We start from the raw sequence: 15,192 nt of genomic DNA, 5'->3' as shown, positions 1-15,192 counted from the left end.
TGCAAGTCATCTTTATTATAAACATCTATTACAGCTGAAAGTCAGGGGAAATTAAAGATATTAATATATTCACATTGCTATACTCTACCTCTGTAGTATCAACATGAGTTAAAATTTGTAAGTTTTCTGGCATGTAATTTATATACAATGAGACACATATATGTGTTAATTATTGGAAATCTAACAAATGTATCCTCTTGTCTCTTGTTGTTATTATTATTATTTGCGGGTTTTTTTTTTTTTTTTTTTTTTGAGACAAGGTCTCTCTTTGTAAACCAGGCTAGTCTTGAATTGATAAGCCTTGTCTCCACTTTTATAACACCGGACTTACTTACTTTCCTCTTTATTTTTCATCTCTCTTTTGCTTAGATCAGTATTTATGAATATCAATAATTCAACCATTACTTATCAAATAGGACTCGGTGTTAGAGAAAACAAGTGAGAATATTTTTAAATGGTCAAACATAGGCCATAAACAGCTTAAACTGTACAAAGCATTTACTTTTGTTTATTGTAGTTTGAATGACATGTTTTTCGGGCCTTATTGTGTGACTTGGGACGGGGTGTGTTAAATAGCTTTAATTCATCAAAGTATTCATCTCTCAGGAATCTAGTTAGGAACAGGCAGATGCTCTCTTCAGCACTGCATTATTCAGTAACATCCTGCCTTCTGTCTCCTACTCACCTCTCCCTAGGTGATCCACAGAGAAAGCAGCAGGAGGCTGCAAATGATGAATCCCTGCATGGGAGTTAGTATATAGGTTTGGTCTGGATAAATACAGAGGAACACTGGTCTCTAGTACATTACAAGGAAAAATGCTTTGGAAAAGGGCAGTGTTTCCGAAATAGGCCATCTGGTCCAGTGGCGGCTGAATTCTCTGTACTCCTTTACTAAACATAAGAGAATTCTGTCTGCTTACGTAAATAACTAATGCAAGAGACTAAAATAAGAACTGTCTCAAGCACCTTTGCCTGAAAAATCCAGAGTTAAGTTTGAATGAAATTTAATAGCCTGTCTGAAAAGCACACTTGCATTTTTTTTTCTTCCAGTTTGCTTTGCAGGCATACCATGGTTGCTCTCTGGGGCATGTTGGCCCCTAGTACAAGAACCCTCTTGTAACTCTTTTGTCCCTAGTAAAACCTTGCCTATGGAGTCTTCTTATGGTACTAGAGAATGTGTCTCTCTGCCCCTTCCTTGTCTCATACTTTGAAAGAATCTTTGTGTTAAGTGACTTAGGCCCTAACATTGAATGGTCATCAGAAGACCATCAGGTCCCCTTGCTATGCCCACAGCACCACATTAGGGTCCCTCCCATTCCTTCCCATGCAGAGCCACAGAAATTTAAGAGAAAAAGACAGAGCAGTTGTCATCCATGGTGGAATGTCAGTAATTCCTTTCCATATTGTGACTACACAGTCCAAAGGTTTGTTTGAGGGTGTTGGTTTAAAGTTCCTAGTTATGTGACCAAGACCCCTAAATATTCCAGTTTACTTTCCTGTTCTGGTATGAGGATGTAAGATGTGTGCTTCTAAGGGTGTTATGAAAATGACAGACCCCTAGAACAATTCCCACAGTATTTACTCCAGAAATATCATACACGGCAACTGCCTTCTACAATGAGGCAATTATTTGCCCGGACCTATTACACACTGCTTAATCACTCATACATAACCAGTACAGATCTTCTCTCCTTTGATTGACTTTTGTCCTTTGGCAATTCATTTGCCTCTGACTAACAGCTCTTTGATCTTTCTGAAATAGACTATTGTAGCTTCCTCGAGCTTCTCTAGTCTCCCCACCACTGCCACCTATTAATACCTAACTTAAGAAGGAATAGAGAGAAAGGGAAGAAATATAAAATCTTACTCTCTACACTGTAGATCCCATGATCCCGGCTTCCGAAACGACGCTGCTCTATCCATTTCAGCAATGGATTACAATGTAATATTATACATTATTGAAAAGAACTCCTGAAAATTTTAATTTGCTAATATATCTCATAAGAACAAGAGGCTGGGCTGACAAGATGGGTCAGCAAGTAAAGGTGCATGCCACCAGCCTTAAAGACATGAGCTCAATTCCCAGGACCCACATGATAGAAGAAGGGAAACAACTCTTAAAACTCATACCTTCTGATCTCCATGCATGTTTGTGTGTGTGTGTGTGTACACTCACACGCCTGAGCTTACACAAAGATAAATAAATAAGTAAATACATAATAAGAGGCAATACTCCGCATTTAGTGAATCCTAGAAAATCTTTCAGAGTGTCCTGGCTTGTGTCAGAACACAGGCTTCAATATGTAACACTCAACCTTCCCAGCCACACAAATGCCAGAACTATTTCCCACAAAAAAACTACTGTCACTAAAAAGGTATAAGATATTTTATAAACAAGAGATAAACAGTAATTTAATAATCATGGCTCTTTTAGGTCCCTAGGTAAGGAACTAGAACAGGAGCCATAGCTCAACAGAAATGATGCAAACAAAAAGAAGGCAATTCCACTCTGCTTCAACTATGAGAAAGAAGGAAAAGTCTAGAAGGCCATGTTTCTTTTAAAGTTGACAGTTGGTTAAGGTCTGATAAACAGAACGACCAAGACCAGGCTATGCAACTGTCATTGGGTCCATCCTGCAGATTACAAGATGGCTAGTGACTGCCTGGGGCTCCCTCGTTCCTTCTCTTACAAGTTCCATTACTGTTACTCATCTGTGTCATTTGGAAAAGCACTATTTACTGACCGTTTCCACGGGTGTCACAAAGCATGGCCAGCCTTCTGTCTGTGAGAACACAGCTTTGGGAATGGGTCTTTTATTACCCACCCCACCACTTTGCAGAGAAGGGAAGTTCAGAGGATTAACCCTGATTAGTCATACAGGAAGCAATAAGATGAGAGTCGAGCTCAGCACACTCAGTCTTTACAGTTATTCCAAAAGTCTCACTGTGCCCGCCTGTAAATCTTCATTTGAGAAAATTCGAGAGACTTCCGGTAAGTTAGCAGTCATGAGGCTGTCTCTGCCTGATGTGATAAAGCAGAAGAGTGATAATAAGAACACAACTGTGTCACTGTTCCAAAGATAGAGAAGAGCTTTGGAACTTCACAACGGCGATGACAGAAACATGTGGAGGAAAAGAATGGCAGGCAACTCCACCGGAAGAAAATAAACCATGTCAGACAGCTCCAGCCAGACTCCCTGACAGTGGAGGCAGCAGAAACCTCACCCAAAGGTGAGTAGAGCCAGGCAGTCCCACCCTCAGTACAACCCACAGCTTCACAAACCCCAAACCAGTTGTGGGTTTTGGTCAAACAGTGATTTCCCCATGCAGAAGGTCGGGACTAGAAAAGTCTAGCGATATCCTTTCCTTTCGGCTACTGCATATGACTCAGTGGGCAGTGGCCAGGCACACCCTAAAAAAGAACCTACCATTTAAAAAGCTACCCTGAGGGCCTGACAAGGAGAAATAACCACATGTCTGAGAGCTTTAATTTAACCTGCAATAGCCCAAAATGAGAAGCCCTCTAGGAAGCAAGGGGGAAGACAGAGACCAGACACTTACAGGAGAAAAAGTACAGTTAGCAGGAGGCTTGCCTCAGGAAATAAAGTGCATGGGAAAAGGTAGTCCTGACATAGCTCTTGGGAGAAGCAGTGTCTCTCTAACAGAAGTCAGCGAGCTAATCAACCTGCATACACCTATTTCCCTTCAATGCTGTGGAATATGAGAACTATAAACCTCCAGGGGACTTCTTGACATTCACAGTTACACTCCTCCAGGAGAATGACAGAGAATTTGGTCTCAAAAGCACAAGCCTCAGTGCTATGGTTGCTTCTCAAATTCACTTTGGAGGCACAGCCTAACTGGAGATACACCTTAACTAAAGGTGCATGGCCTGGGAACTCTCAGGAGGACAGAACTGGCCCAGACCATGAAAAGTTAAATGTGCCTGTAAGAGGAAAAGAAGGGATGTTATTAAAATGAAGACGACTCTGGCTGAGATTAGACCCTTGTTGGCTATGAATTCAATATGAGGATGAAGCATAGGAAAGGCATGATTTTATACTCCACTGTCCCAGTGCCCATGCAGACAATTCTCTGCTATGCAGTTGAAGTTAAGATAGGCACAAAGTTTATAGAAGCCTACAGTGGCCTTTGAATCTCTGAGGATCTGTGGTTAGAATCAGAAATGTCTCCCATAGGCTTGGGTATTTGAACATTCACTCCCCAGTTGGTAGTGTTATTTGTGGAGGATCCGAGAAGGCTAAGTATGTCAGTGGAGAAAGTCAGTGGGGGTCAAAGCTTTGCCCCGTTTCCAGGTCACCCTCTCTGCTTTGTGCTTGAGTATGAAGACATGATTACTCAGCTTCCTACTCAGGTGGAAATCTGCCATGCCTTTCTTACCATTGTAGACTGACTCTCCCTCTAGTAATGCAAACCAAAATAAAACTTCTTCCTTATGTTGTCCTTGGTCAAGATGTTTTATCATAGCAACAGAAAAACATTTAGTACAGACATTCCAACATAACTGGTGTTAAAGGTTAATTTTTTATATCTTCCTCTTTTGGTGAACACAGGCAACAGGTATAACCATTTCTGAGTACGTCTGTAAGGGAGTCTCAAGAAGGAATAGCACCTGAATCAAAAGAGTCATGAAGAAGAGTCTCCATCTGTCAATGAGAGTGGGCACTGTCCAATCCACTCAGGATCTAGGTAGACCAGATAGCCAGAGGGAGAGGCTATTTGTCCTCTTTCCTAAAGTTATGCTGGCCAGTCTCACCTCCATACATCAGAACTCTAGGACCTAAAGCATTTGGAATTGGTCTTACTCAGCAGCCCCCCCCCCAAGGTTTTCAAGCCTTAATTATACCACCCACTAAAATAGTTCCCACAGCTAATAAAAGAAGATGATGACCTTCAATTATATTGGCCAACTCCCATAATAAATCTCAGCTGTATTTATAAGCATTCTATTGACTCTCTTTATCTGAAAAGCCATGACTCACCCAACTGGTGATCTTTCAGAATCCCCTGGTTGACTGTAATGTGAATTCAGACTTGAGAATGTGCAATTAAAACATTTGGTTTAGTTGACAACTTACTACTTTTTTCACAGAAGTATAAAATAAAGAGAAAACTGGGTGCTAACAAAACTTTAGTAAAATATAAAATATTTTCACATACTTTTTATAATTTTATATCTAAACCTATATCATTGAAACTAGCTGCAATTTCTGTTTTCCAAAATTGCAATGTAAATCCAAAGAAATCAACTGATAATGATAGCAATTGGAGGACCATTTATGAGGTAAACATTATCTAGGCAATAACATACAACATGAAATAAATCCATTAGAATCATACCATAATGACATATATAAAATAGAATAAGAAACTCTAACTACAGAAAAGAAATAAGAAGTGAAATGTACACAATTTGTTTCCCAATAGTCATGTCAAAGTTTCTAATTACCATTCAACATTGTAACTACAGTTAAAAATTCTTAAACAGAAAATTAATTCAAATTAAGCAAATAATTTGTCAATATAGTATTGCTTCATACATATGAGAATTAAAATGATGTTTTTCAAAATAAAAAATATTCTAAATGACCTCTTATATAAAATGAAAGATTGGCTTACCTCTTCCCTGTGGTTCTTAATTGGCATACAAAGGATACTTTGTGTCTTGTACCCTGTAATTTGGTCAACTTCTGCATTGAACCGGGGATCCTGGGAAGGAAAGAGAAATTCAATTTATTGGTTAGCCTGTACAAAGATTGATTTCATTTTTCTCCTGAATTAGATTAGAGAAATGCAACCTTTGACTTACCTTGTTACCATTGAGTAATGATTTTATCATTGTGAAAGACATTAAATCATGTAAGCCCATAGCATCTGACAGAGATGAGTTTCAAGGTGATTTGGGGGGTCCCAGTGTTTATGACAATTAAGCACTTCAAACCCAAAACAATATTTTTAAAATAATTTAAGAATAAATGACATACAAAATATTTAGAGAGTTTTATGGTTGAGGAAAAGTAGCCTCTTTAACCCTCTGACAAAAATCGTTTGACCCCATCTGTCTTCTGCCTGGTTCTACGATGTCACTCACAGAAAAGCTGTCCTGTTCTAAAGCTTTCCTAATAAATGACTTAATGTCTTTTGCAAGGATTGTTCTACACATCCACCATGTCCTTCAAGAATCAGAGAGTAAGATATGGAAACCACGGGAAAATGAAAAAAAAAAAAAGAGGAGCCTCATCCTACAGTCTCAATAAAACCCCGTGCCAGCCGTGATTCTAGCACAAATGACATTTTCCATAAAAGTTGCTGGCATAGAATTAATATCCATTTCATATACAGCTACCTTAAGTTAAACTAATGATGACCTAGGCCTGAATGTATATGATGTTAGGCAAGGCCTCAAACCTTTTCCCCAGGACATGAAATCTGTTGATTTGTTTATACTAAAGATACATTCCTTCATCCCTGTCGATTAGAGTCTTACCTTATCAGCTGTATCCTGAAGCTGCCCAGTAAGACCCAATCAGTGACCTCATTGAGGTTCCTTGGTAACTTTTTAAAGATAGTAACTCCAAACCCCACCCCAATCCTTTATGTGACTGTTTAAAACACAAATGAGCCCAACTCTTCTTTGAGTGATCCATGCTCACTCTTAAGCGTGTCTTACTTTCTTCTGAGTGCCTCTATTTCTCTTAACCCTTTTACCAAGTCTCACTAACAAATTGCTTCCTTAAACCTCAACCCTGCTTCATAAATGGGCTAGGTCCTAAAATCCTGTTCTGCATCAAAGCCACAGACTCTTGTTTGGTTTTAAAGTCTAAAGGAAGTCTCAGCGGGAAGAAATGCTTCCTCCCTCTGCCCTCCAAAGGGCTGATGCTTCTTTATTGGGTGTTAATAAGGATTTCATTTGTTCCTGAATCTCCTTGTTCTTAAAAACTGTTTGTTAATTGTATTACACACACACACACACACACACACACACACACACACACACACACACGAGAGAGAGAGAGAGAGAGAGAGAGAGAGAGAGAGAGAGAGAGAGAGAGAGAGAGAAAGAGAGAGAAGGTGCCCAAAGAGACCAAAAGGCACTAAATCCCCTGCAGCTGGAGTTAGGGCAGTTGTAAACTCTCTGCTCTGGGTGATGAGAACTGAACAAACCCCTGTCCTCTGCGTGTGCCCCAGGTGCTAAGCCATCTTTCTAGTCACATCTTTACTTTTTCTTTTTTAAAGCACAGGGATGCAGATCTAAAAACCGCACTGGACATTAAAGAAGTGTGAAATTTCTAAAGGTGGTATCCTGTCATTCTTTAGATTAGCAAGATCTACAACTGAACTATGAATTCTGCGAAAGTTTTTAAAAGCTCCCTCTTCCATCCATTGCTGTATTCTTCATGCTTGGTAGTTATTAACAATTGGGAGAATCATAGTGAATGATACTATTGTTATCAGACATGGTCCTTTGTACTATTGTAATCCTCAGAGCAAGTCTTGTTCATTAGGACTGAAATCTTAGAAAAGAAAATCAGGTGTAAGCATGGATGGTCAGGTGAGAATGAAAACATCCCTCCAAAGCGTCTGACCTGAGTGAGGCTGTCCTCTACCTAATAACAGTCTCCTTGCTCTAAAAGCCACATTTGGAATTCCCCTCAGGACCACGGAATATTCACTCAGGAAAGCCCTCATCTTCTGAAGGTCATTTCTATTTTTTCCTTAAATTGACCTAAAGTCGTGCAAAGCCAAAACTGTGAATGAAGTAGGTAATTACACCAGATTCTATCAAATGGGGTCAGAAATGAGGCCAGTTTTCTCAAGAGGATAGCGCTGAAGTTGGCTTTAAAGATAACTTCAAAGGAAAAGCTAAATCAGTATAAACATTTTACATTACAAACACTACATTCTTTTCTGTTTTCCAGCAAATATGTTCTAGGTTTTTACTCAGCTTCACAGGAAGTGTTTGCTAAATGTTGCTAGTAAAATAGTTCTTATTTTAGCATTGCATATCTAGACATGTTTATCTTTAGACTTCACTGTATCTGAAGAGAGTGGAAAGATATTGACAGTGATGGGCTAAAGAAATAAAAGTTAACAATTAGTGGATTATTTTACATAATACTAAGTCAAATGTAGAGAGTCAAATGTATCTTTTGTAAAAATTTTGTTAATGAACGTGGGAATTACAAATTCGTTTTATAAAGATTTAAATTGGCCATTTAATCAAAGCCGTAAACTTTGTGTCTACACACCAAAATTACAACACAAACATGGGGTATAAGGTTAGTGGAACTTCTAGGCCAACCTTTTGCTGGGGTAACCAAACACCAGACAGGGGTAGGGAGGGAGCTTTTTTCCTTTCCCCTTTGCTCAGGCCCTGTGTTCCCTTCAGAGTGTTTCTGAGATTTAACAAAAGGTATAAAGCCTTGCTGAGTACTGTTGATCATCTGATCGAATGACTGAAGCTGACAAGGTTACAAGAACTCTTACTGTGACAATGTGAAGTAAGTATGAGTTGCCTGGGATCCCATCTGGGGCTGCTGTTGGGAGTCAGAGCATCTTGGTGGAGCCAACCGCCTTATCATATAGGTTTTGTGCCTCCAGGTACCTTTAGAATTAAACAGGAGTGTAAACTTCCACCTCATGCTGGAGAACTGAGAATCAGTTGTTTAGAAAACCAAACAAGGTCTCAAGATTAAACATCTGTGGGTATTCCTGCAGTAAGAGCATAGCTCCAGTCTATCCAACAAAGTCAGTCTAAGAACTGCCCTGTACTCTTCAAAAATGTATAAATCAAGACAGATAAACGCATAATGATAAGCTGTTTTATTTGGAAAGAGACACGACAACTCTGCAAATTTTGATCTAGAATCACATCCTGACTGGAAAGGAAAGTATCTGCACAAGGGATATTTAACAGAAAACTGAGAAAAGCTGAGGATGGAGTGTGAGATGCTCTGTATACATTAGATAATAGCATCACATCACTGTCAGATTTCCTGAATTTGATCACTGGTTGTATGTAGAATGTTCTTCCTGAAGATTACAAATGAAAGTGCAGTGTGATGGCTTGGAGGATGAAGGTCCTGCTGCTAAGCCTGGAAACTTGAGTTCAATCCTTGGTGCTCACATGACTAGAGAACTGACTCCCTCAAACTGTTCCCTGACTTCCACAAGGGTGACACACAAACACGTACACACATACACACCAATGAAAACGTTAAAACCACAATGAAATATTTAGCAAAATATGTCTGCAAGTTATTTAATTACATGTACTTCCATGGGGGGGGGCATAATGAAGCAAAGCAGGAAGGCCAAGTGGAGAGCCAGAAAAAAACAAAAACAAACAAAAAAAAAGTGTGTGGATGCATCTTATACTGATCTGTAAATTCAAAAATAAAATAAAAATAAAAATGATAGAAAACAAAAACAAAAGCACAAAAGAATTGCCAAGTAAGGCTCATTTTCTCCAAGAATGGCATTTTAAAGATAATGCCTAAAATTAGAGCAATGACTGCGCCCAGACAAGAGACAGCAGTTCCCAGCCTGCGCTCCCTGGGGCACAGCAACACCGCAAGGGCCCACCATTTATCTAAATTGAGGCATCTGCTGGTGCTCCTTCCTTTTCTAATATTTATTTTGGAAATAACTGCACTCATTAGGAATTCACCAGAGAGACTTTAAGAAAGGAACTTGACGAGTCCTTAGTAGAGACTGGTAACCACAGAACGAGAGAAGTTGATTTGTTCCTCTGGAAAAGAGGGACAGAGAAGGGTAAAGCAAAGGCCAGAGGCGGCTCTGTGATGACAACCAGGTAGTGATATGACTCCTCCTTAATTATCTGCACTCTACCGAGTCAAGGTCCACATGGAGTGGTTGTCACACAGAAGCAGAAGCCAAGCTTTGCATTCAGGCTAGTTTAGGAGAGAGACAGGAGTTTTAACACTATAAAGCCTGTGTATTATGGGCAGTATAATATACAACCCTTCTTTAGAAAGTTGGCCAGTTCAAGGTGGTCTTGTGTAGGTACTGGGTATTTTGTTATTATGATGAGTCCTCCTATTAAGTCGATATCTTACACATATTAATGTTTCCTTTTCTTCTCATTGATAAATGTTTTAATACTGTCTTACTATTGATAAATACACCACACTAAAGAAGTTTCTTCAACTAGGACGTCATAAGACCACATCAGTCATTGTTTAAACCTCTCTCACCAGCTAACCCTCTCCTTGGTACTGGACGTAGTCCAACAGAATGACTGGGCTAAGCTGAGGAGATTGACTTAAACTGAAAATATGGAAATGTGTTTCTTTTTTCAGTGTTAACTATATTTTCACGTTTGTGTTATTTTATATAATTTTCTGTGGTGAATTTTTTAAATAGTGCCTCAAATGTTGACCATTTCTCATAACTAAAGTATCTATAAAAATTTAAGCCTTGTTCTCAGTGTCTGTACAAGCACTACTATACTTTGTGGCCACCTCTTGCATTTCTGCCGCATCATAACCTTTAGGGTGTTCCATGGGCAAATATCCTTGAGGAACAAACGCACTGACGGTGTCACTTTTACAAGCTCGTGGTTAAAGGAGTCAGACTCAGGAGCATCCAAACTTATGGTCATGGCTGATTGCTTTTACAGATGGCTCTGAGACAGCATTTTTATTATCCAGTTACGCCGGAAGCTGAGAGGTGAATTTTTCATTGAACAACTGACTCCCAGCATTAATACCAATGGAAGTTAGGACACATTGAATTAGTGGACATGAAAATCCTCAAGGCCACCATAAACACTGAGGGAGGGTACCAAAGTGAAGAGCAGGAGAAATCAACGCTAAGAGCCTTCATCCTAGGATTCTCGTGCAAATGAGAGAAACTCATTGTCCTAGACCATGGCCTAAGAATTAAACTGTCATTAACTATAAGGTAAAACCACACTGTCAAACTTTAAACGTGGGAAGCATACTAAGTGAAATACAGTCAGGTGACAGGCTGGAAACATGCAAGACCACAGGGCAGGTGACAGATTTTTTGACAAAGCTAAAGGGTATTTATGGTCCTACAGTTTTGGGGAGCAAGGTGCTACTGAAAACTACAAACCCAAGCTGTCACCCACAATAGGAAAGAACAAACCTGAAAATCTGGCAGCAACTGAAGAATTGTGGCTCTTGGATTTAGCTACCATGTGATGTTACTCACGGAGGTCAGAGAGGGTGGGGGATAGCTCCATGACAAGAGTTGTTTATACACAACAGATTGGGGTTGGGGCATGGGGTGGGAGGGTGGGAATGGGATGGGGGTACCCTTGGGGTTAAAGTACCTCATTATCCTACCACATTCCTGCCCCTGATTCTTTTGGGCATCATTATTCCTCTACCCCTTTCCAAAATTCCAGGCATTTCTGATTTTTTTTCCCATCACTGTCATTTCCTGCCAGCTGCCAAGCTCAGCAAATCCTGCTGCTGGGACCTCTACTCCTTGTTCTGATGTGTCAGTCTGGAGTAAGGTTCGAAGACCCACTTGCTAGTAGAGGGTTAAAATAATCTGTCCTCCCTTCCATCTTTTAGATTCTCTAATAGGTTTTATCACAGGCAAGATGACAACTCATCCTTGTGAAACAATTCAAGACATTCTCACCGCCCTTCAAAACTTCTTTAATTCCTCCTTTAGTTCTGACTCAGTGATATACCCTTCATCAAGAGTTCGGCACGTTCCTGGCTGTGCACCCACAGTTCCTTAACATCTGCTCCGACTTTGACACAGTCCACAGTCCTACTTCCCCGACTCTCCTTCACAATTCTCTCTCCTGCTGCATCTAACCAGGCCCACATCCAGGTCACCCAGAACCTACATATTTTCCAGCATTTCCATATCATCCAAGCATTTCTTTCTCAAAACAAACAAACCTTTCCTCATCTTCCTCACTGGATATCATACCTGATCCTGACTACACTTTCCTTGACAGATATGACCAGTTTGAGATCTGATATTTATGCTGGAAATTCTAGTTGTCTATTGTATCTAACACAATTTAAATGCAATGAATATATATCTGCCAAGCACTAAAACAGGCAACAGTAACATAGGATTGAGTTGGGCCACACTGTTGTGTTCTAGCACGTAGCTAGACTGATCATTAGGTACTTGAGCTACCTCATCACTCAGCAAAGTAGCATTTCCCAGTTAAGATGTTCTGTTTAAGAATTATAATTCACCTTAAGGTATTGTAAAGACTGAACCCTGGTTAAGAGCACTGACTGATTTTCCAGAGGATCCAGATTAGATTCCCAACACCCACATGGAGGCTAATAATTGCATATAATTCCTGTTTCCGGGAACCTGATGGCCGAGATGTACATGGCACACATAGATTAGATAGAGATGGAGATAATGATATAGATATAGATAATGATATAGATAAAGATGATGAAAATATAAATGATATAGATATAGATTTAGGTTTAGATATAAACATAGGCAAAAGACACATACATATAAAATAAATAATGGATGCAGCCTTAACACATAGAATATATTTTAAATGGAAAAACTGGAGAAACAAATGTGAAGCCTGAGCACAGCTGTAATAAATGTAGAACTATCAAAACTTTTCATTAAAATACCTCAGAGCCAACATTTCCATTTAAAAGAAACATAGGCATAAGTTTATTTGTTTAAAAGAAAAAAAAAAACAAAACAGGCCTCTGGGACCCGAGAGCACCATGTGACCAAACGTCTAGCTCCAGGACCAACGCAAGACTAAATCCTCAGCTCCAGAGTGCTCAGGTCCCCTGGGAGACAGAAGCTTGGCTTTGGTGGTATTTGAGTTTATTGTGGGTGTGGGATTTTGACATTGGGGTTCCAGTAGTCCCCAAAGGACCAAGAGACTGTTCTGCTGTGGTCTGGGTTACTTTGTGTCTGTGACTCAAGTGACAGCCTCCACATACTAGAAAAACTTCAATGAGGTTCCGCCTCTAGGAAGTTCACAGAATCAAAGGGGTGATTAAAGTTGTACTGCATGTGGTTGTGTTGGAGTCCAGTGTGCACATGGTGCTGTTGGCACATAGCTAAGACACTATCACCTCAGAGACTCCATCAGACAGTCATCACCAAGTCTCACCAATCCTATAGCTGTAGTTTATGTAAATATCCCACACAGAACAAAACATGGATTCTTACCTAAGGGAGATAAGAACTAAAAGACCAGCTCCAAGAGATGAGCAGACACAGCAAAGCAAATGCTCCAGCGACCACCCTCGGCCCACTGATTCCCAACTGACCCTCAACTGACCAACTCCCCTTTAGAGAATCCAACACTACAGAGAACTGAAACAACTGAGAAAGAATTCAGTCTTACTGTAACATATAATTAATAACCATATTGAAGATTAAAACAGATGGGTGAATTAATGAAGTCTAATGACTCAGCAAGACAATCTCCAAAGTGAGTAAAACAATAAACTGAGGTGAAAAGTCCAAATATGAAAGAAAGTTTCAGGCAGGAGACTGAACTGAGAAAGAACTAAATAGAAATACTTGAGATGAAGGAGATGAACAAACAAAAATCACAACAAGCTGTGAAGGAAAATGAATTTCAAGAATGTAGGACAAAGTCAAGACAATGAGGCAAACACACACACACACACACACACACACACACAATTAAGGATTGTAAATTGACATTTTTAGAGAAATCTGGGATGCATTCTGGAGTCTAAACCTGAATATTCATAGTGCCAAAGAAGCAACGATAAAACTAAATAAAATAGACTATTTATAATGAAACAATGGCAGCAATCTTAAAGAAATGAGCATCTAAACAGAAGAGATACACAGAACTCCAAGCAGAACGGAGAAACTCTCCAGGAAGCATCATAGTTAAGATGCAAAAACAAAAAGTAAAGAAATAATCATAGAATCAGCATGAAAAGACTATCAATCACACAGAAAGGCAGAAAAACTATCACCAGGATATTAACCTCAGAATCTTCAGAAACCATAAAAGTTAGAAAACCATGGAGTTAAATATGAAAGCAAAATAACTGTGAACCAAGAATGCTATACCCAGCAAAGTTATTTCCAAAACTGATGACAAAATTGGGATATTTCCAAACACAAATTTAGGCAATGCATGACAACCAAGCCAGCACTGAAGGAAATTCTTCTTGGAATACTTTACAGGGAGGAAGAGGAATGATAGCTTCCTTTAGAAGAATGCATGGAAGTGCTCACTCCATGAAATAAACAGAAAGACAAAATAGACTGACAAAGAACCTCAGCAAACCCTCAAAACTAATGGAGGAAGAAATGAAATGCCAATGGGCACAGCAAAACAAAAGAAACCTAGCAAATTCATAGTTAATAGCAAACCCTTTTCTTTCTTTCTTTTTCATTTTACTGGATATTCTCTGTATTTACATTTCAAATGTTATCCCCTTCCCCCCTTACCCTCCCCTCCCCCTCCCCTTCCAATCACAAACCCTATCAACTCCTTCAGTCCTGTCTCTAGTTCCTCCATTGGGGTCCCCATGTTCAGTCCAATGAGCAAACCCATTTCCATAATAACTTTAAATATAAATTTAAACTCACAGTTTAAAAATGCAGACTAATGAAACAGATTTAAAAAGAACAAGAACCAATTATATATTGTCTATAACACAATTAGCAAGCAAAGATACCCAAAGCTTATATCAAAGTATGGAGAACAAACTACTAAGTAAATGAAAAACAAAATCAGGGAGACTTAGCTATCCTTCTTTTAAAGTAAATGCCAAATCAAAACCAGTTGGAATAGATAAAGTAGGACACTATATAGTAATACAGGGAACAATTTCTCAAGATTTCTAAGCATGTATGCACCAATACTGGAGGTTCTAATTTCATAAAACAAAATTATAAGGCATTAATAAAAAAAAAGTCTTGGAATAATAATAGTAGGGAACTTTGAAACTTTACTCTCATTTTTAGAAGCCTTCCATACTAACAGCAAAGAATTTTTCAGCTAAAGCATATTGCCAACCAATCAACTAGATTTAACATATATATGCATATATATTTATATATATACTATTCCTCCCAACAGATAGAAAACACATTTTTTTCAGCAGTATATGGAACTTTCTCCAAAATCAATCATATATATCATAGTATAAAATTCAAGTATCGACGAGT

General features: G+C 39.1%; 1 protein-coding gene across 2 annotated transcripts in view; it reads right to left on the bottom strand.

Annotated features, from left to right (window-relative positions):
- Window positions 1–15,192, bottom strand: part of PDE5A (phosphodiesterase 5A) — a gene marked incomplete at its 5' end in the record, with an annotated part of 121,547 nt that overhangs the window by 83,901 nt on the left and 22,454 nt on the right. For both annotated transcript variants that reach the window (XM_080916311.1, XM_080916312.1), the window contains one exon: window positions 5,641–5,730. In XM_080916311.1, coding sequence (XP_080772437.1) covers window positions 5,641–5,730 — 90 coding nt within the window. The remainder of the gene's footprint in view (window positions 1–5,640; window positions 5,731–15,192) is intronic.

The sequence above is a fragment of the Micromys minutus genome, assembly GCF_963924665.1.
Source record: "Micromys minutus genome assembly, chromosome: 4".
Lineage (NCBI taxonomy): Eukaryota > Metazoa > Chordata > Mammalia > Rodentia > Muridae > Micromys > Micromys minutus.
The sequence above is the reverse complement of the archived record's forward strand: the minus strand, read 5'-3'. Positions and strand labels throughout refer to the sequence as shown.